The following is a 26,172-nucleotide window of genomic DNA, read 5'->3' as shown; positions in this document are numbered from 1 at the left end:
TGTTAGCGGATCGCCCTGGTTTAGCTGTCCGCGGCTCCAACGCGAAACCAAACGAAACAAATTTTTAGTGGACTTTTATTCCGCTGTCGTGTGGATTGTTGTGTTCTGCACTAAATACGCAGCAATATTTGCGATGATTTACGGCTGGATAAAATATCACAATGTCGAAAGAACGACGTGCGCCATGGATAGGAGCATTTCGTCATGTTTTCCAGACGTCGCGATCACTTAAGTTGTACGGACGGCAGCGAGCCAGTGGTGCTCAACATCATGCGTTCGCAACGTTTAAAATACGCTCGTCAATTGTCACAATACCTCAAGAGTCCTCCGAGATCGGCGTACCCCAGCTTGAATCGTGAATGTGGCGTACACTGACCACCGAGCGCCGCCTGTCGGGCGATAGTGCTGCCACCTAGTGGGTTTTGTCGTAGGTGTCTTTCTCCTTGTAGCCTGACACGTAGCCGTCGTTGCTGGTCTGCTCTTCTCTTCCGGCGATGCCCTTGCCCTTGCCCGACTCGTCGAAGCGCTCCTTGTGGCTGCCAGTGTACTTGCTGGTGTCTGTGAGACGGTCCACGGCACCCGTCTTGACCGCTTTCTGTGGATACAGTGGAACGACGTACAGAATCGTGTTCCCACGGCTTACGAAATGTTTGATTATGTTAAGTTTCTCCAGGCCCGTTTGATTATGCTAAGTTTCTCCTGAAACTGAACGTCTTGGAGCTTTTTGCAACATAAAACGCCCGAAGGTTTTCCAAAACAGGTCCCAAATGTATCAAAATATTATCCTGAGTCTAAAAAGCCTCTACGAATTTTTAACAAGCAGGACCCTCTAGAAACAAAGAGGGGCTCTCGACTTAAAGGGCGCCCTGCACCCAAATTGACCCTCTCCTGAGCGAAATATTGGCTCCGTCATTCATCATATGTGGCCCGTACAGCAAAAGACTGGCTGTAATGTTAACGATACTGGGCGAGGGTGGCGGCACGCATTTTTGGTTGTTGGGACTGGGACTGAGCTAGCCGTGGAAAATCTAGGTCAGTCCCGTACTTTACCAGGAGTTACAGTGCAGTGATGCACCAGGAGGTACTGGTTAAGCACGCCAGCAAGCAAGTATTGGTAGCCCAAGATCTGAAAAGGCCTTTTGAAAATATTCAACAAACAAGATCTATAAGACCCTTCGGTAGAATGGAAACGATTCAGGATCTCATAACGTTCTCCTTTAAGCTTATTTGTACATGATTGTTTAGGAACACTGCTGAGGGGATCCGTCGTGGCGTAACTATGAGCGCAGCGTTTGGTGGCGGCATGAACAGCAGGGCAAGCAGTAAGGCCTGGATCAACGCCATAAGGGCACACCGCTCATCATCGCCGCGCTCCAATCTATTGCATGGCAACAGCCATGCTAAGAGTTGAGTGATTACCTGGGGTCAGCCCGAGAGCACTCGACCCAGAGGACGCGGGCAGGCGTCTTGGTGGAGGGGCAGTGCACGGGATCTGCACAGAGCCGATTGTAACAAGGGACATGGCATCAAGCACCAGCCGGATGCAGACCAAACACCCCAATGAGTGTAATCACCCGCCTGCAACTCTTGCCCAGTGTTCTGCAGCTGTTACTTAAACGATATTTCACTACGCCTATTCACGGTTTTACAATGTTTGACCTGTACTGAGCTGCGTGGGTCTAGTCTTTCAGCATACACTGTTTCCCAAACAACAGACTGTCTCGTTCCAAATCAGTCACTGTGATGGAACTTCAACAACTTCTGGGGAATCGCGGCATGAGCCCGCGGAGACTTTCATACTTCATTGTTTCTTCTCCTCCATATATAGCTACAGTAGCATGATTTTGAGCTATGACAGCACCCCCTGGCACCCCCACCCCCAATTATCGTGAATCGCTCTGCAGCGACGAGTTTCTAAATGGACAGCATAATGCATCCGATAGTACACGGCTTTGTCTTGATTATGGTTTTCTATACTGCATGAGACGTGCATATGATACACGCAGCGGTTGTTGTATCCGTACAATGAGTATCCGAAGACAATACACGGCACATATCGATCAATAGAGTGGTATAATTTCTTATAATTCTTTGGTGATGCATAATCAAGTTTGACCTATTACTTTCGATATGACCTTGACTTTGATCCCAAACATAAAAATTAATTGAAGAAATGAGCTCCCTGACATCGAAAATCCCTTAAAAGCACAGTACCGCACGACCCTCCAAGCCGGCGAGTTAGAATGTTGAAACCTGACCCACATCTAAGATGGCGGTGGCCACGATCTTGAATTCTGAATAATGCACAAAGGTGCGCAAGTAGCACCCAAGCTAATTGGGCTCTCCTAGGTGCATAAAACTAGTTACATAGAAGATTTCCCTCAAAAGTTCTCGGTAGTTGACATGACGGGGAGAATATAGGAAGCATAAGGATGGCGACTCGACTATACGTACCCACTCAAGTGAAAAGCGTATCATTCGATGCATACGTCGTGTATGTAGCACATCTTCATGCAAGGCTTTACCTTGTCGTATATAATGCATGCAGTTTCTGCGAGTGATATCCTTACAATGAGTATGAGAAGAGAACGAAAGACATATATAGATCACTTAAGGTGATTTTCGTACTTTGTGATCATCTTTGACTTTTCACACTCGATGTGACCTTACGTTTTGACCCGGTGCATGAAAAACTGCGGGAATGGGCACCCTGTCCCAGAAAACCCCTCAAGAGCGGTGTCACACGACCTTTAAAAACGTCGAGAAAAAAGAACTTGAAACCGGACCAACATTCAAGATGGCGGTGGCCACCATCTTGAATGCTGAAAAACGCTCAAAGCTGCACAAGTGGCAACTAAACTTATTTACATTTCCTGGTTACATGGAACATATTTCCGTGACAAAAGGTCGCGCGGTGATCGACGTTGCAGGGTCTCATATATGAAGTAAAAGCCTGGCAGCTCAACTAATACGGAAACCGTGGCTCAGCCCCACATTGTCAATGCCATAATTTCCTCGAATATCTTCTCATATGATTCGAATAGATTTAACCCAAACACTAGGGGTAAAGTCGAAATATACATGCACAATGTTTGTTATTTGCCGGACCGGTTTGCCATTTTCCCCGAACTGGATGGCTATATCCGCCAATGTCCTGGCGGTACGTTTGTTTGGTTACGTCCACCTAGCGTTTAAAAGAAAAGGCAAAATGGCACAGTTGCAGTTGAAACCCAGGTGTAGGCTGCGGCTGTGAACTGTTCCACTAATTTTAATCAAGTTTTCTTAAACTGCCCCCCGCGCTTTTCCATAGCAAGACACAGTTACACCAATCTCGTAAAAAATCCAGTTTTGGGGAAACTTAGATTCTTCGGCAAAACGATTTAAGCTCCTCCGCAAACCAGGCTGCCAGACCTGCTAGGAAGGCTGGGCGGACAGAGCCTCCTTAAATCAACGGACCAGCGACCAGCCTGCAATAAAAAGCACGTTGCGTCGAACATGGCCGGCGTAGCACCGGGATCTCTGTAATAATTTCTAGGCATGCATGCCATGAATCCGAAAACTTCGAGTTTAGCGTGCGGTTTCCACCAATTTCAGCGCAGAGAATCAAAGTTTCGAGGAATGGTAATGTTGGCAAGGAAATCTGGTGCAAAAATACCCCAAAATATTTTTTTCCAAGCAAAAATAGTTTGAAAATTCAGTGCGATTTAGCATGGCCTAGGTTCAGCGCACGCGTGACCCAGGTTGGAAGCACCGACGTCACGTAAGCGTCCGGCGCAGTGGATGAATCCTTTGCACCCGGGGCCTGTCGCAGCCTCCGCCCTCAGCAGGTATTCCAGCTCCTAGCTGGGAATACGAGGTGGCGTTCGGAGCGAGGCATTGATCTGCGCATATTTGGTTCTTCGTCTCATTATTATTACTTTCATGTTCCCAGACCACGTACCAGCACAAAAACTTCCAGATGTGAAAAATGGAGTGAGTGAACCTCGGAGTGAAAAATGCGATGTCACACCACAAAATTATGCCCACGTAGTCCAGGTGTAATTGAACCTGCTGGAATATTTTTCGTTCGTCAAATCCGTTATAATTCTTACCGTTGCGCCCTTGGTTCCGGGATCGCCACAATTCGTCAACTTCGTCTTGAAAGCATCCAAATCCATCTTCTTGGTTGATGTTATGTCTTCCAAAAATTTATTAAAGTCACCGAAACCAATTTTCTTCTGTCTGCAAAAAGTGAGCTGGTTATGCTGCGAAGTAAGATGCGGGATAATGTGATGGGTGACCCGTACCCTTCCCAAGTTGGGGTGGTTTGATAAATCATTGAGTGAATACTAAACTCGGGACAGATGCATCCATTTGTGTAAACGACTGTAAGGGTCGGTGGTGGGGGTGGTGGGCGGGGGGGGGGGGGGGTCGAAGGTCCCAATAACCTGACGTCCTGTAAATGCGCTTCTCTCAACGGGGTTAGCCCACGTTGATAGGGCAAACGGCCAATTTCCCATTTCCATTTTTGCGCGATTTAACGAACGCTTTTTTGCAGCAGAAGAGTAGTCGTGGTTATGCAATAATGTGCAAAGAGTATAGGCTGTGTGACATTTAACTTTCCTCTAAATCAGGAACAGGTATTCCAGCAAACACATTCAGGGGAGGGGAGTTACAAACAGGGGCGTCATCTGAGATACTTTTAGCTGGGCATCCTACCCCCGGTGCTAACTTGAACCCCTCCAACCCAAAGCTCCTCTGAGTCCTCTCACTGCGTGACCAAAGAGGGAATACTGGGCCAGGGGCGGGGGAACTATGCACGAGTCGAGGGGGAGGCGAGCTACAAAATATTTCGAAGTTTAAAATGGGAGCCTGGGACCTTTGCAGTCTAAAATGGAAACACTTCAGTTCACAATGAGCCATCTACATGGCAGAATAGGACTTTCACAGTTAATAATGGGCCTTTTACAGGTTAGCCGGGCCTTCTACGCACCATAGGTCAGAATGGGACCTTTACGGGACACAATGGGCCCTCGTTAGGCCCAAATGGGCTATTTAAGGCTAGAACAGGCGCTTCGCGGGCCTGGATGAACCCCTCTCCCAGCCAGAATGGTTGTAACGGGCCCCCTTCAGGTTATAACGAAGCTTTTACAGGTCAGAGTGAACTCTCTTGATCAGAATGGGTCTTCTACAGGTCAGAATGGACCCTCCACAATCAATAACGGCCATCTGCAGATCAGAATGAGCCTCTTCAGGACGGCATGGATTCTCTAGAGACAAGAGGCCTCCTATGGGTCAGAATGGGCCCCTATAGACTAGATTTCGCTCTTTTGATCAGAACGGACCCGTCACAGGCCAGAATGAAGCCTTGACAGGTCAGAGTGTACTTTTACAGGCTTACATAACCCTTTACAGTTCAGAATGGGCCCTTAGCATACTAAAATAATAATAAAAATAAAATCCACAGGCTTTCCAAGTTGGGGGGGGGGGGGGCTGCTCACACTGCCCCCGCCCCTGGTTCCGCGTTCTTGTACTGGATCAAATAAATGCAGAACAACTATCTTAGGTATGAGTATGCTAAGCAGTATGCTCCATAACACATCGCTATGAGTATGCATTTGGCTGCAACGTGCGGCAGCTTTTAAGAATACCAACTGTCCCAGATAAAAGTTAGTGCAGTTCGGAATTTTTGGCACTGCCTAACCAAAGTTGGGAGCCCCATTCACCATCTCTCAAAGTGTTTATATACCTTGGATTATGGTAAGGCTTTGTGCTTCGCGGCACATTTTATCGTATTTAATAGCCTCAATTTACGTATAACTTACTGCGTAGGCGTCAGAAATTCCTATCGACTTTTCATGACAAAATGTACATCACGTAATGCTTTTTTGGCTGTATTTTCATTTAATTCACTATATTACAAGCGAAGTCCGGCCACGCGGTGAAAACTTGAACAATGATGCATGCCCGCAACATCCTGAGCCAAGCCAAGTCGTTAGGCCAAATTTTTCCCAAAACGCTTAAAAAGGACGATGATTGTGCATAACACGTTCAATATCTCGGTCAGAGATCGACAACGTAACACGCGCTTGGGTGGCCGGTTGAATACGACGCGCTCGGGTTAAGGGTCGATTTGACACCGCCCTGAGATCAGGACACCAATTCACAGGATAGATAGGCCTGTGTGAAATCACTTGCATCCACTATTGAGGTCCCTTTTGTCATGACTTTGGGGTTAAACAAGGTCAAAATCTAGATTGATGTCCGAAGTTTCCTCAGAAATACTTATGCAGCTACCTGTAACCCGGACATCTCTTTTAAGCACAAGATTACTGGCGTTCATTTAAGGCAAGTGGTCCTATTTAATATTGAGAAGGTAACGGTGAGGGAAAACCTGCGGCATTGTTTTGTTTTTTTGAATTTCAGTGGGCGCTAATTCTCCTAAATCCGGCATGCTCCTAAAAACAAAAGGCTGGTCGAGTCAATGAAGGTCAGTAACTGAAGTTCAATAACGCATTTACTGACCTATCTGGGTTCCGAAAATCCGAAACTAGCAAAAGAAACTACTCGTCAAGGTAAGGTCTTTAGTACAAAAGCAATTTTGATTTTACCTTGACCCTTACTTTATATGTCTAAGGTCAATGGAGTTCGTCCTAATCATATATTAGATTGTCGAGTTGTTAAAGAAATCGTCTCAAAGATATACGACTTCGTGTAAACTGCGATGTCGTATCAGCTTGCACGATTCTCAGAAGTTACCTTCGCTAACAGCCATGGCCTGGCTTTGATCCGCCATAGGTCAGCGACCTTACAATGCACATCGAATTTTCTATATTTTAGCACCAAAAGCTTGACTAGCTCAAATGCTGCGGATATGCAAAGTTTGGCACGGGTGCGCCGCGACGTTCGTGAATAATTTTGAAAAATCTTCGGGGCAAATTGACACCCTACCCGAACGCGTGTCAAGCCTAGTTAGTTGGCACCACTACCCATATTGGAAAAAGACTACGTATTTCCAGCTGGCAGCAGATTTATATCAAACTGTAGAAAAATATTCCGGACGCACACGACCTGGTCGAAAATTGGTAGGCTTACAGACATCGGCCCATGCATCTCACATCCCGAAGCTCTAAGGTGGGCGTGCAAACTTCACAGGATACTTAAGGTCAAAGTTCAAGGTCAACCAGAGCGAACCCTCTCAACTGGGCTTACAACTTGTACATCTATAGACCACGACTAGAGGAGCTGAGAAACTCTAAAGCTAATGTGAAGATAGGCCAAAGCTCAACGTAAACCATAGCCGGCCCTTTTGATTAGCACGCGCCCGCGTGGCCGGCTGAACACCCTCCGCTCCGGTGAGAGGTCAATTTGACCCCACTGAGATCTCAGGAACTAAAATAGGTAAACATCAAATTCACAAGGTGTGTTGAACTGTATGTAAACTCAATCAGGTCAAAGTGTGAGGTTCTTAGGTCACGACCTTCGGGTCAAATGAGATTAAACAAGGTCAAATTCCAGGTTGGTCTCCAAAGGGCCCCTTGAACTTAGATTATTATTCTAAGAAAAAGGTCACATGCCCATTAAGGTCAGTGACCTTGCTTGCCCTTTGAAAGGTTATGGTGACCACAGTCATACAAGACTGCTTTGAGTTTTGCATCTGAATACGAGACAAAGATTACGCTAGGCAGTATGTTCGTAAAAACAAAATGTCGACCTGGGTCATTTTAGGTCAGTGACGTATTCTGATCTTCAAGAAGTCCATGGAAGGTGTATAACGCGGTTCCTGTCATCAATCAATTTGAAATGAGCACCAGAAACTACCCCATACAGCAAACGCTAGAATAATAATACAGGTTGGTTTTGGCCTTGGACTGGCATTCATACCTGACCTTAGGTCAATTCTATTTGTATATTTGATTGTTGTGTTGCCTAAGATCAGAGATGTATGGCTCCGTCTAACATTCCGTTGTTGGATAACATTGAACGATTCCCGAGAAATTGCTTTCGCTGAAACCATGGCCTGTTTTTTTTACCTGGGATAGGTCAGCGACCTTACAAGGTACATCTAAACTTTTGATGCCAGACGATCCGCTATTCAATTGTCTACAACTATGCGAAATTTGGCGCGGCTACGCCACGCCGTTCGGAAACCATTCCGGAAAAACCTTCGGAGGGTCAATTTGACCCCCACCCGAACACGTCTTAGCGGGAGTGACTCACATTTGCATCTGGTTCTCAATTGAGATAGACCTTTTGAAAATTATTCGGTGTGGTTCACAGCCGAGCCCTTCTGAAGGCATAAACCCTGTGATTACCGACCGAGATGTCCGCGACGTTGTGCAGATTACTTCTTGCAGACTTCTTCAAGCCACTCAGGCACGCATGGCGCCACAGAAACGTCACTTAAATACTGCTACCCGGTTAGTCAAGCGGTGTTCAAAGCCAATACAAATATTACCATCTATGTGTTCACGTCCAACGTATGTGAGCTTGATTTCTTGAAGCCAACGGCCTTCAACTGGCTCCCAATCAATGTTACGCATTCAGCGCAAGCTTCAAAAACAAATCACGTTTTGAGCTAGAAGTTGGACAGCGATGCTAGCTATTACGGAAACAAGACGTGTAATTGAATATGTTAGGAAAAGCGTCATAGCCGAGCAAGTGAAGCATGATAAAATCATGGATTTATATGTAAGAACAGCACGGGAAAGGGCAAAATGCACGCACACAACGATATTTGGATTCTGGAAACGCCGCGGAAATTACCGTGACGCCTCTCGAGAGACTGAAGTACTACAAGTGAGTTAGCCCGTTCCCTAGGGTGGCAGCTTCGCACGGTCAGTTTGGCAGCCTTTCTGGCGTCATATAAACGTTCCATGACGCAATCAAACAATGACGCATTGAGCCTGTTTGCTGAGTGGTGAAACTGTGCTGCCCTGGGCAGACTTTTGCACTTAAAGGTACACCGATCGTTTCAAGCGAGCATATTTGAACATATCTGGGCCTTGTCTCACTATCTTCAAATGTGAAACGTTCCCTTTCAGCTGAAAATTTCGTGGACTCGTAGAGCTAAAACTGAACATCCTAAGCCTCCCAAGATATTGGCGGGTCAAGATGCTACAAGCCACAAGCCAGGTCAAGATCGATAACGGCGGACCCTTTCAAGCGAATTCAACATTTTCAGACCTACCAAACGTGGGCAAAGCACCTGCAAACCCCAAAAGCTACGCGGGACATGCAACAATTTTCGAGGTATTGTGCGTCAGCGCCCTGTGTCTTGCGAGTTGGTAAGTGCAGACACTTTTGATTGACAGCAAAATTTGTAGACGCAGGCCTTACATCATGAATTGGAAAACCCCAAAATCTAACCAATACAATCAAATTTCGAGATATCTAGCCCAAACTTCAAGGCCAATCAGTGTGTACGTATCCAATTGAACTAAACATTTATAACTTCATGAAGCTTGGGCAAAGTATTTAAAAACCTTTAATATCTGGGGTGGACTTTAAAGCATCGGAGATATTTCAGGTTTGTGCTCAAAGTCGATCAGGGCGGATTCTTTTAACTGAGCTGAAAATTGGTAGACTCATGGACCTTGAACCAAAGGTTAGAAAGCCTCACAAGCTAAGATGGGCATGCAAATCTCTCACATTATCACATCCCTTTTGTGGATGACAGCATTAGTCACATCAGCCACAGGGTCTGTGCCGCAGCCTGGATTCGAACCCGGGCTTCCCCCCCCCCCCCCCCCGTCGAAACCCGGTGCGGTTATCACTCTGTCATTACGTCCCCGTCGTATTGGTATAAATTACGCTGTCAAGCTAGTAGCAGATTTCAATCAATCTTTTTATCAATCATCCGCACTCCCCCGATCTGGTTTTAACATTGGTGGAATAATGCGACCTGACGCATGCATCTCCACCAGCGAAAAGCTAAGGTAGACATATATAGCATGCATAACATGCATGCTTCCCGAAATATTACAGGTCAAAGCGGACTACTTCGACTGAGCTGAAAATCTGAAAAAGCTTCTGAAATGTGAAAGATCAAGCGTCGGGATCACTTCGTCAACACCACTTTAACTCTCCCGAACAATAATTGACTGACTTTATGGTTTAAATACGATAGGCATTGAAAAGTGTTTAAATCAATCCGCGATACCAACTACACATGAAAGAATCGGTCCCTCCTTATATAAGCATTCAGTGACCCCCGAGCGCAAACTGTGGTACGTCCACTTAAGTTTTGGGGATTTCAAGATACCTAGATAAAGTTCTATCGGCTACAAATTTTCAGCCAAATCGTGTGATCTGACCACAAACCTTTAATTCTTACCCCAGACAATTTGAAAATCTTCAAATGACCACATCAGCAGTTCGGGTTTCAAAATGCCTAATCTGGCCTCTGTAAGTTCATAAATTTTAGCTCAGTTGGAAGCCAACTTTGACCTAGCATGTCTTAGAAAGTTGTCCATGACCATCTTACATTGCCTCTTTTTAATGCTCAGACTAACCTCTATCGCTCTCAAATTTCCATCTCAATTGGAAGGGTCCGCACTGATTAACCCTGAAGTTTAGCCCGCAATATCTCGGAAATTCGCGCATGTCCACCTCAGCTTTTGAGATTTTCCAATGCTCGGGCATTGGAAAATGTCTGGTCTGAGTCTGCAAATTTTCAGATTAATGGGAAATTCTGCATTTATCAACACTGAGCTTTGACATATAACGTCTTGGATATTGGTTTATTGCCGCATGACTCTTTGAGGTGATCAAATGGTTACCCCATGGTTTTGAGACTGCAAATTTTGAGCTCAGTCGACAGGGTCTGCTCTGGTCGACCTTATACATTGGCCTCTATTTTGAAGTTTTGTGCATTTACCCTAACGTTTGAAGTTTTTGAGTATCTGGGCTAGTCCCCACGGGTCTGTAAATTTTCAGCTCAATCGAAAATGGTCCGCTCCGACGGACCTTGATTTTTGGTCCAAAATGCCTAGAAAAGTTTTGTATGTTCAACTTAGCCTTTCAGGTTTGCAAATGTTGGAGTCATGGTCTATGAACCTGCAAATTTTACGCTTGATCAAAGAGAAAGGCTCTGAATGATCTTCAACTTTGGCCTGCATCTCCTCAAGTCTGGTATGTGCGCTTGAGCTTTTGGGGCTTTGAGATACATCGGCCAAGTTGTGCCAGTCATCCATTTTGCAGCTAGATCGTGATGGGCAGGAGTATCGATCTACGGTTCGCTTTAATTCTGCTGCTATCTTATGACCCTATAGAGGTAAAGTCACTCAAGCTAAAGCTTTTGACGTCGCAGTGAATGAGCGGGGCATGCCATTCACAGATCTGAAAGTCATCTGGGAGCTGAATTAACGCGGGAGCACAAGGAAAACGTATACACACAACCATGCATCTGTCTTGATGGCCAGATCCTGTTTCAGCGTCTAGGCTGCCCCAAGGGGTTGATGCCATCACAGTAACAAACATGGTTGGTGGATGTTCGTGGTTGGCAATGCCATAGCCCCGAACTGAGGCAAGGGCGCGATCATTTCAGCCCATACCTCGACGAAATTCATGCACTCCAGCAACGAGGACAGATGTGCTCACTTGAGTTTTCCAAAGTGAATCCCCGTGTCGGTCGTTGTGAACTTCTTTGTGAAAACGCCGGCCTGCTTGAACCACTTGTCGATATTGGACAGCGCAATCTGAGGACCACCGGACGTTGAACCTTGACTGGCGCCAAACACACAGAACTTCTGAAATTGGGTTTCCAAGGTCGCCATGGCCTTCAGAAAGCGAATTAATATGATCAGAAAACCTCAAATTTAATCAAGTACGCGCAATCAACTCAGGAAAATTTGACTAGACGCCTGCGTGCACTACAGATTTTAACTGCGGGTCGGGAATATCGGCCAAACAACTCGGCCGTTGCTATGGCGAGCCGGCTGCCGAATTCTGGAGCGCGCGGGCCGGCGCGCGCCACTGCGCCGACTGGCGCTGCTGGGCCAGCCGAGAGTAGTATAGGGCCTCGCCGCCAGCTACTGGGATTCGGTTTATTACCGCACACCAAAAGGAGGAAAGAGGGCAAATTTTGCGCCAGATCTTACGCATTCCTGATGCAGAGCAGTGTTCAATAAGTTTCAAATGCGAATAAAAGTTCCCCGAAATGCAGGAGTAAGGTCATTGTCACGAAGTTATCACGAAGTCAGCTGGATAAATGCCTTGCTTTGCCACATTTTACCTGTGACTGACATTTCACCTGTCACGTCCTCAGAAATATTTTCATGCCCAAAACAAGGCCGACAAATGTGATTTTTTCCGAAGTGATTTCGTTTGCGCAGAGTAACCGTGCAAGTTGCAACAGCTAGACTAGCAGCAGTTAGTCTAGATTTGAAATAAATTCTCTAAAATGATGCTAGAACGCAGCTACATGCCTATTTTTAAACACATTAACCACATGATCCAGAGGAAGCTCAAACTTTCTCTCAATATTGCCCGGAAAAGAGTAAGGCTGTCAAAGACAATGCCACTTTTTCAATTAATGGTGCCACGTACTTATCTGAGTTTAACTAAGCGTGACTGCATTGTACGTCACAGGTGATATCGTTCGACAAAAAGCTAGTGAGAAGGCACTTAACAGGCGTCGCCTTTTTACGAGCCCATTAGCTGCAATGCGTGCAACGCCCGCAAAAAGGGCGCGTATCGCCGCGCGGAAACACCGATTGTCGTGGCTGAAGTCCAACTTTCGTACAGCGATCAAGTCATATTGACCACATTCATGATGCGGCGAAACGCGCAGCGGTAGGTTCGCCTTCCAAAAAAAGTGTTTTATATGGCTCGTCAACGAGGCCATTAGCTTCATGGTGTCAGCCTGGCTACAGGGCACCCGACAGTTGTGTAGCCGCATGGCACGGTAAAGGTCATTTCATGCTATTTGGATAAGGGGCCGAGGCAAACTGGATCAGTTGAAGATGTATTACAATTATGGAATGATACGTTAAGAGTGCTAACAGTTACCTACGCTCAGCGCGGAATCAGATCAAAATAATGTCCCAGCAAATTTTCGTTTTCTGTATGGTTTCTCATTTTGTAACTGAAATCAACCCACAAGGTGAAGCATCGATGCCGCGCTAAAATAAGATAAAGCTACCCCTCAATTCAGGACATGACACTGAGGTTGCGGCTACAAGTTGCTAGTTGCAGCCTCCATTGTAACGTCACTGTGAGGAATGATAAAAATCGTCTTTGTGTTATGATAAACTATTTCAATATTGTGTGTATGCTGGGGGGGGGGGGGGTACGAACATTGGGTGACCCAACTCAACATTAGGGGGGGGGGGGGGTAGGGCTCTCACAACGAGCATACATCGACACCCGTGAGTCCATGCACACTGAGAAGCACCGTTATGGAATACAAGCATGGATTATGCCCTCATGTCGTATCAATTCAATCATGTCGTGTCAATACTGCCATGTCCTGTCAATGCCGTCAAATGTCAATACCAGCATGTCGTGTCACTACCGAAATGTCGCGTCAATACCGTTATGTCGTGTCAATGCCGCCAAGCGTCAATACCAGCATGTCATGTCACTACCGAAATGTCGGGTCAATACCGTCACGTGTCAATGCCGTCATGTCTTATCAATACCGTCATGTCCTGGTAATGCCGTCAAATGTCAATACCAGCATGTCGTGTCACTACCGAAATGTCGTGTCGATACCATCATGTCGCGTCAATGCCGTCATATCGTGTCAGTATCGTTATGTCGTGTCAATGCCGTCAAGTGTCAACACCAGCATGTCGTGTCAGTACCGAGGTGTCGTGTCAATACCAAGATGTCGTGTCAATACCGTCATGTTGTGTCAATGCCGTCATGTCGTGTCAATACCGGCATGTCGTGTCAATACCGTCATGCCGTGTCAATACCGTCATGCCGTGTCAATGCCGTCATGTCGTGTCAATACCGGCATATCGTGACCATACCGTCACGCCGTGACAATACTTTATACCGTGTCAATACCGTCATGTTGTGTCGATACTGGCATATCGTGTCAGCACCATCATGTGTATCCTCCATCATGCCGTGTCAATACCGCCATAGAACACAAACATGTGTGTGTGCCTCGGTACCAACGAGCTTCGCAGATTTTTTTGTCACAGGGGCATCATATGGCGAAGTGAGCAACAGCGATGCCGAAAGGGAGTCAGCAAGTGCCGTCGATCGTAATAGGGGGCGGGTTGCTGAGGGCCAACGAATATAGCTGTGCCACCTCGCAGGCTTCCGCGGATCCCATGAATACGTCTGCTTTGAACTCTGTTGGAGCTGAAGTGCAATGGGGCAACATCTTCACTGCCAACATGCCAAGCACCGTTTTCAGCACCACTTTTCAACAGGGGTATCACTATATGTACTTTCAGGGGGGGGGGGGGGGGGCTAAGCCCTCCAATGCGACTGTATTGAAGCCCTCCAATGATTTTTGATCAGAATGGGTCAAACAAATTATGTCCAGCGTTCTGAGCATGCGCGATAGCAAATTTTGACAACAAAACCAAGATGTCAGGCGTTGCAGTCTCCATGGGCAGCGCAACGTTGGTCCCGTGGCCAACACCACGTCGTCGCTAACAAGTGGACGGAAATGGTGACGCGTCTGAAAGTACCTTTGAACACTCAGGGCATCAAATTTCAAATTTTGAAAGTCGTCCAGACGTCCATTTCATCCGTACGATTTCTACATTGATGATGATAACGAATTGGCGTTGACACGACCACGAAGTGGAGCTGGAATCATCTGATAGTGGAACTGGAAGAGTAAAGGTAGAATCTCTCTTTTACGTGTTACTGTTATTGTTAATATGTCTAGAGCAGATCAACCATGGCAGCAGCTTTTACAGCTCTAACTTGGGAACTGTAAAACGATACACCTGGTCTAATCTTTTAAAAGTACGATTCAATTTTGAAAAGCATTCGGAATAATTATCCCACGACGGTCGTTCTCGCGCGCACGGCATCCGTCGCCTGATGTTACTCATTCAGTTTTACGGAAACTGCAAGCCAGGCCCTCGCTGCCGTTGGTTCCGAGATTGCGGACGCACAGGTTCAAACCTTTTGATGTGATTTGCTTCATCATCAATCAACTACGCATAATGAACGCTATCAGACAAACATGGGACGATCTTGTTCGTTTTTGAACTCATTTCGAAACGCTCTTTTCAACACTTCTGAGACCCTTTATTTCGCAGGCGACGACCCCCTGAGTAGAACATTAGGGGGCACACTATTGCTCACGGTCAAGGGCCGAAGGGCCATTCCGTCCACCCGCGCGGTGTGTTCTGGCTGCTATTCTGGAGACATGGGGCAGGATTCCCTGGTTGATTTGGATGCCCCTGGAGGGGTATTTCATATCACGTTGGTCCCCTCCCTGACCCGGGAGGCCTTCTGACCAGCACAGGCCATAGTGAACACCGGATCGACGTAGAGCCCCTCATTGACGCAACAACATCCCCGACCGCTGCAGGCGGTCCAATAATTGGCACTTAGACTCTAGTTCGGCTTAACGGGCCCATGCTGGAATTATAGTGGAGGGTCCTCCGTTCGGTGCTGGCGACCCTGACTGGCACAGGACCCTTCCATTGCCCCAATGCTACCGATCATCATAAGCCCTTGTCTTTCCTTTCATTTTCAGAGGGCCACAGCCAACGCAGAGACCCTTTGTCCTTCAGGGTCTCATCCCGGTCCATTGTGAGCAAATCTCCCCCTGACCAACTCGAGGCCCCTTGTGGACACGGAATGTACTGTAAGGCACTGTGGGTCCCTGAACGATACAAGAGCCTCGCGTAGTTACAGGGGCTCCGACAAATGTACATTGCGGGTCCAGTCGTGTCGCTACTTGGGAAGTGGGTCCCTAGAGTTCAGACCGACACGGAGCTGACTGTTCGGTGTTGGGGGTCTCTGGCCGAAACAGAGGAATGTTCTGTCTCAGTGGTCTCCATTCGGTGCAAGAGACGCTCCCACTGGCATTTCAGATCACGGTTTTGCGGGCGGTGGTCCTTAATGTGACATGCATGGCCCCTTTAAATACCGCTTCTGGCCGACTCGGGACCAGGTGCCGCCACAAGACCCCTGATGAGCACTGTCACCCCTGACCGACACAGGAGTCCCTCATTGTGTCAGGAACCCTGAACATTGCAAATCGCGGGTCCTGGCGTAGTAATAAGGCCCTTTATAGAAGCCCTCTAACTGACATTTGAGGTCAGGTCACTGCGGGTGGGGGTGGGGGCCGTACCGAAGTCCAACGGGCCCCTTATTTCTGGTACCGAGGGGCCGCTCAGTCCCTCTTCGAGCCTCCTCAAAGCCCGTGACGGACTCAGGGCCACTAGCGACACACGACCCTTATTCTCATTCTCTTACGCACTGAGGACCCCTGACCGACACAGGCCAACACAGATCGTGACCCCCGGCCTTGCTTCTGTTTGGGAAATGGGCCCACAGGATTCAGACTGACAGGAAGCTGTGCTCGTGGTCTGCTCTGTGTTCAGTGGTCCCTGGCCCACAAATTGGGCCCTTAAATCGGGGAACAAAATCAGGCCCCGAAATTGGGCCCTTAATCGTAGGTCCCAAGAGGCCTGAAGAGCCCCTCGGACTAACTCGGGACTAACCTAACACAATAACTCGGGACTAACCTCCTCGCGAGTTACTTCGGATTCCTTCGGACTCGCGAGTTACTTCGGATTCCTTCGGACTCGCGAGTTACTTCGGAACCCAAGGGGAGGAGGAGGGGGTCACGATTCCCTTGCGCCGCCCTGCCTGTGCTACTGATTGGTATACTAGGCAGAAGGTACCTAAAAACATCATTATTAATATGCTAATTTTTCGCCAGTGTCCTTTAGGTACCTAATGTTTTTGTCGCGTTAACTCCTCCACTACGTTAAGCCAGTCTGCAAATATTTAACGAGCTCTTCACATGGTAGCACCTGGATTGGGATTAAAAACAATGTACTGCAATACGCGACAGCTTTTAAAAGCACAGTGGCCCAGTTAAAAGTCATGGCATGTTTTACCAGCAGTGACGAGTCTAATTGTACGGTGCGATTGCTGTATAACCATGGCTGTGATGGTTATACAGCACGATCAGCAACAGCCATCAAAGATTCCTTCTTAACATTTACTAAGATGTTTGCAGGGTATTCCCCCACATTCTAAGATTTTCACAAGAAGGCAGCTCGCAAGAACTCGAAATGGGAAGTCATTCCTGCACCGGAAAACAATTCCGAATCGACGAAATGTCAAAAGTTTCTGTTTAAACACCGAAGATGCAAATTTAAGTGGCCGAAATCCGGGTACAAATAAGGTTGTGGGTTATGTTAGGTACCTGCTTTCAGCTGGGCCTCAACCGATTAACAAAATGACAACTCTGCTTCTCGAGCAATAACTTTGCATTAGTTGCGTCGTAAGTTTGGCCAGGTCCAAAAGTCACTCTCGTTTCAATTCCAGAGTGGTGATTCATCCCCAGAAAAAGGGCATAGTGTCTGCGTTGTATCGCTGTTGCATGCCGATCAGCTGAGGGCATTGTGACAGTGTGGTGGCGTTACTGGTACCGCAGCAAATTTTCCAGCATTCGTGGCCCATTAACATATATTGAGACACCCTCCTATCAATAGGATCTTACACTTCTTTGGGTCTAGCAGCATGCTATCCCAATCGTTCCCATTTCAAGGCATAAGACATGACAAGTCACCATCAATCCATCGCACCAAAAAAAAAAAAAAAAACAATCAGGAGGCTCGCTTTTTTTTCTTCTGCTGATTTCGCTTTCCTGGTACTACGTTAGAAGCCTTTGGCTTCGTTCGGTTCTTGTTCTTGACATTAACAACGTCGTAAAAATTGGATCCTATCTTTTTGCTTTTCTTTTCCCGTTCCTCTTTCCGCCTCTGCTTGGCTGTTTTCTTGTCGGCAGACTTCTCTGCACCATCGCCGTCGTCCTCGACGAGTTTCCTCTTATTGCCCGACTTCCGCTTGCTCCTGGCGCCCGCGGTGGCCGGCTGCGGCTCCACCTGCAGCGGCTCGCTCTCGTCCTCGCTCTCGGACTCGTCCGGCTCGTCGTCCGACACGTACAGATCCTCGTCCTGCTGCAGCGGCTGGTCGTCGTCGCCCTCGAACTCCAGGTCAGTGCGCACGCGACTGAGGTCCTGGCTGACGGCGTGCACCGGCTGCGCCTGGGGCTCCTCGCCGTCCGCCGCCTGCGCCTCCCCACTGGCGCCGGCCTGCTCAGCCTGCGCCTGCGCGCTGCTGCCGGCCTGCTCCGCCCGCGGGTCGGCCGCGCCCGCCTCGCGAGCCGTGCCGCAGCCGGGCGGCGGCACGAAGTACGGGACCCGGCCGCGCTGGAAGTCGTTCAGGATCTGCTTGGAGACGGTGTTGACGTCCGGGCCCCCGCCCTTGAGCAGCTTGCCGGTGCGCTTGGCGATGCGCTCCAGGAAGTCTTCACAGTCGGTCCAGTCGGCCACGCCGTACGTCCGCCGCATGTACTCGGGCCGCACGCGCTCCAGCACGGCCGGGATGTAGTCCTCGGGGCTGCTGATGAGCTCGACACGCACCACGCCCTTCAGCACCTTCTCGGTGTCCGTCTCACCGGACGGGTACACAACGCCGGGACAGTCGATCAAGTAGATACGCTTCATCAGCGCGATGTACTGCCACACCTTGGTCTCGCCGGCGATCGGCGCTACCTTACACACCTTCTTCGTCTTGATGGTGTTGATGATGGAGCTCTTGCCCACGTTGGGGTAGCCGATGAAGCCGACGCTGATCTGCTTCTTGTCAGAGTGCAGCTTGCTGAACTGGCGCAGCAGGTTGATGAGCGCGCCCTTGCCGAACGAGTTGGTCAGCGACGCGTGGAAGGCCATGGTCGGGTACTCCTGGCTCAGCATCGCCACCCACTTCTGCGTCACCCAAGTCGGCACAAGGTCCACCTTGTTCAGCACGAAGATGAGATGCTTGTGCGCTTTGTCCTTCTTCAGGTACTTCTCCACGTAGGGTGACCGCGTGCCCATCGGGTCGCGGGCGTCCAGCACCTGCACCACCACATCCGACGAATCGATCACCTTGTACAGCTCGTTCCAGATGCGCTTGCTCTGTCCGGCGCCCATGACCCAGTCGCGCTGGCCCTCGCGCACGTCAGGCGCCTCGCGCACGAGGTCGCGGTCCTTCTCGGGCGCGTACCGGTCCTGCGTTGCCGACACGCGCTCGGCGTAGCTGGCCAGGTCGCTGGTGGTGATCTTGGGCCGCTTGCGCGTCCGTTTGGGTCCAAACACACTGTCAAAGCTCTCCGTCTCCAGCAGGTGGACGCGTTGCGTCTTGGCACGCTCACCGAGCAGCGTGACGGGCAGCTTGTTTTGCTTCATCACCACCTGGTACGGGTCCTTGACGGCCGCGCCCAGCTCCTCCTGGAACTTCTGCAGCGCGCCCTGGGAGATAACCTTCGTGTTACCGAACCATCGCTGGTTCGGCTCGACGCGCGCCACCGTGCCCGGCGTCAGCTTCGACTGGAACGGCATCGGTCGCAGTATCTTGCCGTGCTTGTCCCGTTTGGCCTTCTGGTTGCGGTACATCTGCAGGCGCTTGATGGTGGCGCGGTCGCGCGCGAACGGCGCGCCCCGCAGGTCCACCTTGGCCGACGCCCGGTCCGGGTTCATGCTGTGCCCGGCCGGGTTGAACCCACTGGGCTTCGAGCTGATGCGCGCTTGCGCACGCTTTTTTGTCTTCGCCATGGCGCCGACAGCTGCAACAAAACCGACGAGCTGACGAGGTGGTGTGGTCGGTATGGGAACGACATATGCTGTATCTAACGAGCACAGACATTGGCGTTGGACAACACAGACAGACAACTAGCACAACAAAGTGCCCATAGCCCTGCTTAGTTTCACATGAGTGAACCAATGCACTAGAAGTTAACAGGTAGGTCCCAGAAGTCCCCTCAAATACAGGAAAGCTGGCACTTGTGCTTCAAAGACCTCTGCTCTAACTGAAATTGGGTTATCATTTTCACATTCCTGTCTTGCTTATGCTCTGATTCAATGCATTAGGGCATTCATGAACAGTAGCATTACACACAGATGCAAGAGATGGACAGGAGAGCTGGGATGGACCACCTAACATTACCTGGGGTAAAATTAAATTTTGAGATCCAATTATCAGACCCCCAACTGATTTTCCCAATTGGCCTGCGTCATTGGGGCTTCATGACGCACTCAGCTGCTGGGCTACATGGCGTCGCCTGCCTCTCACCCCGGCAGGAAGGGCAGGCACCGCGGGGAATCAAACTCCGCACCTCTGGATTCCCAGACATGCAGGGGTTGACAGACATGTTAACCACTGCACTACCAGCACCCTGTATTTCTATTCCCAATTAGAACTTGGCTCAGAGAGCAGCATGCTCTCAGTTTTGAGCATCTGTGCCCCTTCTGGATAGGCTTGGCTGCATAGCTTCTGGCACCACTGTCAATTGTTAGACCACTCTGATAGACACCAGTAGGTAACCCCATATAGCATATGTGGCTAAATGCACCACCATAAGACCCCAGAAAAAGAGATCAGTGGTAACTGAAGCACATGGCCCATGCAGCTGATATCATGATCTATCACACAATTCACAGTCAGCAGCAAATAACTCCAACAAACAACTGATGCTTGTCTTAAGCTACCCAGTCCCTTATCCTTTTAATGCTTAATGGTGATAGTAATAGCATATGCATAACAGTAAGAATGAATAATGGATCTCATGGGAGCATATGATGACAGGCTCCAGGAACTCACTTTGCATATTCAGACCACATTCTTATCTCCAAAATTTGTGTCAGATCAATCACCCTGCCCAATTTAGCACCCTTTAATTGGTTCAAAAAGGTGCAACTTTTGATCCACTTTAATGCAATGCATTGCTTCATATTGTAATTGTGATGTTATCCATGCACTGCAGATAATTATCACATAATATTGTATGACAAGAATTCAGCCTGCAGAATGCTGTCATTAAAACCAAATTTAATAGCTATAAAAATACCATTTACTTTGCCAGATTGAAGCCAGTATGAATATAATACTTATGATAATAGGCTGCAGCACCCCATTTCCCATTTAAAACCACAGCAGAGTGCCGACAATACATGCACTACCCTAACCATCAAGAGTCTTCCTTCCATTTCAACATGCATTCTTTTCACTTGATCTGTGATGCACTGAGTTATTCTTGCTGTAACAATTTTTCTTGTGCACTGAAATTCTACATCATTTAACATGTTGATACAATTTAATTCAGATGTTCACTAACAGCCCAGTCTGCAAATAAATCTGTTCAGTACCAGATACACACAAACAGCATGGATGCAATGAAAAATGAGTCTGTATGCAATAAACTCAGGCCAGAGTCACTGGCACTGAACTTTTAAAATTATTTTTGCTTGAAAAACATTTTCAATAAATTTTGGGTGCAACTATCTTGACAACATCATAATTCCCTGAGGCACTGACTCTCATGTGATGATATTGGTGGCAGACATGTGCCTGACTCTGAGCTTCTGCATTCACTGCATGTATGCACTGAAGTTGCTTGTAGAATATTCATTGAAATACTGGACACATTCTGCACATCATGTCTATATCAGTCAGGGTATGTGCCAGACAGTACCATGTACCAGTAGCGAAATCAGGCCAGACTGAATTGCATTGTGTTGGATCTATTTCTGAGAAAAATGTTTTGAGTGTTTCTGAAGAAATTACTTCACCACCACCAACATTGTTTTTGAGTTACCACATTTATGAAGCATGTGCGATTAAATTGTTGCCACGATATCGCTGCTGCGTTGGCTATCCTCAACATAACGTGAACATGTTGGCGTTCCAGACAGGGTTCAGGTCTAGACCACCAAAGCCATGGCGGGACCTCCTCCAGAAGCACCCACCGAGTTCTCAAATCTTAACAGCGACAGCCTTAAAAACGTACCTTATGGATAATACAAGCTGGAACTATGCGCGATTGAGTTTCTGAAACCTCCTCCACTTCCTCGCCGAATGCCAACTCGCCTACCGACAAGGTCAGTACTTCCTGATCACATGGTCTGTTCATGCACGCCATGCACGTAAACGCCGCAAGTAAAGCATGTATGGCAAAGCACTTATTGCTACCAAATTTAGCCTGACCAGGGAAAATTCATCCTTGTTTGTTGCAGTTTTATGTTCCATTTGCTTACTTGCGGCATGCTCATGCAGAAATGACATTTCAACGGACCTTTTTTAGAAACTTAGTTATATTGATGTTAAAAGAATAAATTTCATCTCGGAAGACTAAAGGCCTCGTAGAAGCGGCACTTTATTCACCACTATTAGGCTGTGAGCAATTGCCACTTGATAACTACGATTCCAAAAAATGGAAACGCCGGACACATACGAAACTGGCTCTTCCTGCCTCATTTGAGTGCATTTAACTCAACTAAGTACTTTTCAAAACTTAAATGCATTGACACAGCAGGGATAACCAGTGTCAACAGGATACCTTTTCCCGGACAAAGTGGTGCCCTCTAACGTGAAGAAAATTGCCTGAAGCTGTTGGGTGCTACCAAATACCGCCAATCAGCTGCACGGTTGTGGACGTAGAGGAATTTCATTCATTGGCGAGTGCTGGAGGGAGGGTGCCGCTCCGTCTTCGCGCGTGGACAAATGGGATAGCGTTGGTTCGCAAGCAGAACACGTGGAGCAGACGTTTCGAGCATCGATACTTTCGCGCTCTTTCGAGTTCCGGCGCATACTCTGGTCAGGCCTTGAGGTGAGAACTCTGCGACTTACAGAATGTTTATGCTTAGATACTAAGGACCGAGTCGAGTACATGTAAAAAAATATACTTATGTATTTAGACATGCGTGCGCTGTGCATCCACGTCATTGCGATATGAGAGAGTGTCTGTGCATGCGGTTTAAACTTGTCACGTTTGTATTCAATGTAAAATCTTTGTCAATAATCAGGGGACTCATACTAAAATCATGGTTGGATCCTTTTGTAGCCAAGGCCAAATAAAAAGGAAGTAGAGCTTGCTGGCAAATAGCCATACAAATATCCTGAGGGACAGGATGGCCAGATATAGTTTGGAAGGGAGAGTCTTTAAGCCTCAGAAAGGTGCAAGGCTTGTGTCCTTGGAGATTGTGTTGGTGTTTGAGAAACATCCACCCCTTTTGGAGGCCTGTTTGATGCTTTACACTTGATGAGTACCACTGGACTGGGCAGATGCAATGCACTTATGATCACCTCTTTGATAGATTGCACCATAACAGGTTTTAGTGCAGGATGAGTGTGGTGTGTTGAGCTCTCCACTTTTGACTGTGTGATGTTAATACCAGTTTTTAGAGATGGTTTCCTGGTTTTAACAAACTCATGTGTGCTACCAATTGTACTATATGAAAGATGGTAATGCACACCCATTTATCATATAGTTACTCAGTGGCCATTTATTAAAAAATATCATTGGTTTGTAAGTATTGCTTCTTTTTGTGATATATTTGGATTTTACGCACCTTTTGCATTCACCGCTTCTGCATCTTATTATCATTTTGTAACTATTTACATTGGTCCTGTGTTTTATGCTGTGATAAGGTATTCATATTACTTAATTGTTGTTTGACATTTCCTGCATCATTCAAATTGCCTGTTTTTCCAACCAGCATGTTTTATTGGCAAAGACATCCCTAACTGCAGTACATTTAGTTTTGTGTGGTAATTTATGCTTTTGTTGGCATGCAGACTGGTTAAAGCTTATTGGATATATGAGGTTTTTATATGGTCTGCCTTGCAGGGTATTTGTGGACTCAAAATTAGTCTTACCATCTTGCTTATAGCACTACTAACTATCTACATGTCATCCATGGTATTGATGCTGTATAGACCCTTCCTGCATGTTGCACTTGGTCCTGGCGGACTGCTGAACATCTGTGAAGTGGGTGCCGGCGCGACAATGTCGACTCGGAGGGATGACGCCGCACTACAGCAGCCTTTAGATGTGACAGAGACCGATCGCGATCACGTGCTATGCTCGGCCTTTAGGACTTGCATGGGGATATTCCCCACGTCAGGTATTCATTGTAAGACCCGGAAAATCGATGCGTACTAGCCGCCCATGGAGTGGTTCGTCCTGCACTCGTCACGTGGTGTGCACCCTGCGACCCCCGGACGTACCTCGGGAGTAAGGCTGTACTCGCCCGCGCGGTGCGCGTACTGTGTCAGCCGGGGTCAGACGGCTGCCGTCTCCGGCACCGGCACCGGCCAAAGTCGGGGCCACGGGCACCGACCTGCGCTGTGGCAGCGCCGGACGTGCTGACGACGCGTCTGAGCCCTGGTTCACCCCGTGCCGTGCCGTCCAGCGGACGGGCGACCGCCGGCCGCTCGCCGCCGCCCGTCGCGCCACCGTGCCTGGAATCCCGTCTCGGCCGCTGCCGGCATTTTGTAAATGTGCAGCTGCCCGCGCCGCCAGCCGTACGTGTGTTGCCATGCAACGGGAGCCTGGCCGGCGCCGGCCGCGCGACCCGCCGCCACGCGGCGCCCGCGGCGCCGGGGTCACGAACCGACGCCGGCGACACGAGCGGGCTCTCGCAACAGCTGCCCGCGCCGCCAGGCCGGCCGTGTTGCCATGCAGCGGGAGCGCCTGCCGGCGCCGGCCGGCGCGACCCGCCGCCACGCGGCGCCCGCCGGCGCCGTGGGTCACGAACCGGACACCGGCGACAGAGCGGACTCTCGAAACCGCTCTCTTGAGTGTTTGGGTCGGAACCGCTGGTGGTGGGCTCAGCGATGGTCGGATGGTAGAGCGCGCCCACCATTTGACCGCTCTGGACGTCCTCAGGGCTCGACTTTGACAGCATGACCCGTTACAAAGTCTTGGTGTAGCGCCTAGGGCACTCGTGCACCAACGCCGTGTTATGCTTCCGATCTGCTTACTCCCACGCCTACGCGCTACGCTGCCTCCCACATTTACGCTGCGGTTCTGGCTTCGCTTCCATTGGTGCTTCACAGAGACCTTGACAGTCCCACGCCCCAACGCTCCTGGGAACACAGGCAACGTGGGAGGGCACTGGGGTTTGCATGTGTGAAGACAGTTTGTCGGTGTCTCGCCACGAGGTCTTGTCCTCAGCGCTAGTTCGTACTCTACCCGATCGCTGTGTGGCGGCTGGCGCTGGGTGGGCTGGGTAAACCTTCCACGGCTCTGAAGTGGCGGAACCATACCGCGCTCCTTTGATCCGACGTTGTGTTCTCACCAAATGCTGGTCTGGCGTTTTGAGCCCATTGCTGTCGACAAGACGTGATGACTGCGCTCCAGCACACAGACGAAACCAGACTGAGGCTGTGTTGTGCTCGAATTTTTGGAGACTGCGATAGGTCGGCAAAGGCATATTCAGGTGATTGTAGCCAGGTGGGGCCACCGAGAAATTTTCAATTGTGTGGGCTATTCGAAGCATGTCGGCATAAGAGGAACTGTCCTTGCAGGAAGTCCGCGGAGGAATGCCGTCGCTGTTTTGCGACATGTGCAAATAGAGCAGTCAAGACTGAGCCTCTGGTAATCTCTAGAAATATTGTGTATCGTAGCCTTAGTATTAAGCACATGTCCCGCAACCCTTTCCATCGCGACGCTGCGATATTCCGCGCGTATACTGTCTCTCCATTGTTGTTAATACGGGTTCTGCAGGAGCCCAATACCATAGTGGTGTACCGGTTCTGCGGTATAGTTCGCTCTGTCCGACACTGGCCCCAGCGTGAAGAGACCAAGCGATGCTGTCTCAGCCACATGCACATCATGGATAACGGTTAAAATAACATGCCAAGTAAATATTGAGTGGTTTTGAAAATGCTTGTGTTTTTTGGCACCTCCAAATTCCAGTGTTCTCGCATATTCTAGTAATGATTTTGGCTATCCGCCGAGTTCTAGCATGCCAATCGGGTTATTCCCACCTCAAGTGAGGGGAGGGAAACGCTTTAAAAATAAACATTTTCTAGTCTTCGGTAAAATCTAAGCATTTTTAGGTAGGAAATTTCGTGTAGCGCTGAGCACTGCTCACAAAGTAAAATACGATGGTTGTTTGAAAATTCAGAATTTTTTACTTTGTCCCCAAAGTCATTGCTACCCTCTCTTCCTCCCCCCCCCCCCCCCACATTGTACCACGAGTGAAA

General features: G+C 48.6%; 2 protein-coding genes across 2 annotated transcripts; both read right to left on the bottom strand.

The window, feature by feature from the left end:
* Positions 1-278: 278 nt before the first annotated feature.
* Positions 279-11,894, bottom strand: LOC119106959 (tubulin polymerization-promoting protein homolog). The gene is made up of 3 exons (XM_037230304.1): positions 11,581-11,894; positions 4,092-4,221; positions 279-595 (listed from the first exon to the last, which is right to left on the bottom strand). The coding sequence occupies exons 1-3, from the start codon at positions 11,754-11,756 to the stop codon at positions 413-415; spliced, it is 489 nt and encodes a 162-aa protein (XP_037086199.1). The 5' UTR covers positions 11,757-11,894; the 3' UTR covers positions 279-412.
* A 5,695-nt stretch (positions 11,895-17,589) lies between these two features.
* Positions 17,590-22,072, bottom strand: LOC119106958 (nucleolar GTP-binding protein 2). Its single transcript, XM_037230303.1, has 2 exons — positions 21,971-22,072; positions 17,590-19,750 (listed from the first exon to the last, which is right to left on the bottom strand). Exon 2 carries the CDS (start codon positions 19,737-19,739, stop codon positions 17,748-17,750), a length of 1,992 nt encoding a protein of 663 aa, XP_037086198.1. The 5' UTR covers positions 19,740-19,750; positions 21,971-22,072; the 3' UTR covers positions 17,590-17,747.
* Positions 22,073-26,172: the final 4,100 nt, after the last annotated feature.

Source organism: Pollicipes pollicipes, unplaced genomic scaffold, assembly GCF_011947565.3.
Source record: "Pollicipes pollicipes isolate AB1234 unplaced genomic scaffold, Ppol_2.1 Scaffold_648;HRSCAF=739_pilon_pilon_pilon, whole genome shotgun sequence".
Lineage (NCBI taxonomy): Eukaryota > Metazoa > Arthropoda > Thecostraca > Pollicipedomorpha > Pollicipedidae > Pollicipes > Pollicipes pollicipes.
The sequence above is the reverse complement of the archived record's forward strand: the minus strand, read 5'-3'. Positions and strand labels throughout refer to the sequence as shown.

Excerpts from the sequence above, each read along its gene's own strand:
- LOC119106959 (XM_037230304.1), bottom strand. The coding sequence starts at position 11,756 with ATGGCGACCTTGGAAACCCAATTTCAGAAGTTCTGTGTGTTTGGCGCC. Across the intron at positions 4,222-11,580 it reads ATTCACTTTGGAAAACTCAA|ACAGAAGAAAATTGGTTTCG; the intron begins GTGAGCACATCT and ends CACTTTTTGCAG. Across the intron at positions 596-4,091 it reads CCGGAACCAAGGGCGCAACG|AAAGCGGTCAAGACGGGTGC; the intron begins GTAAGAATTATA and ends CTGTATCCACAG.
- LOC119106958 (XM_037230303.1), bottom strand. The coding sequence starts at position 19,739 with ATGGCGAAGACAAAAAAGCGTGCGCAAGCGCGCATCAGCTCGAAGCCC.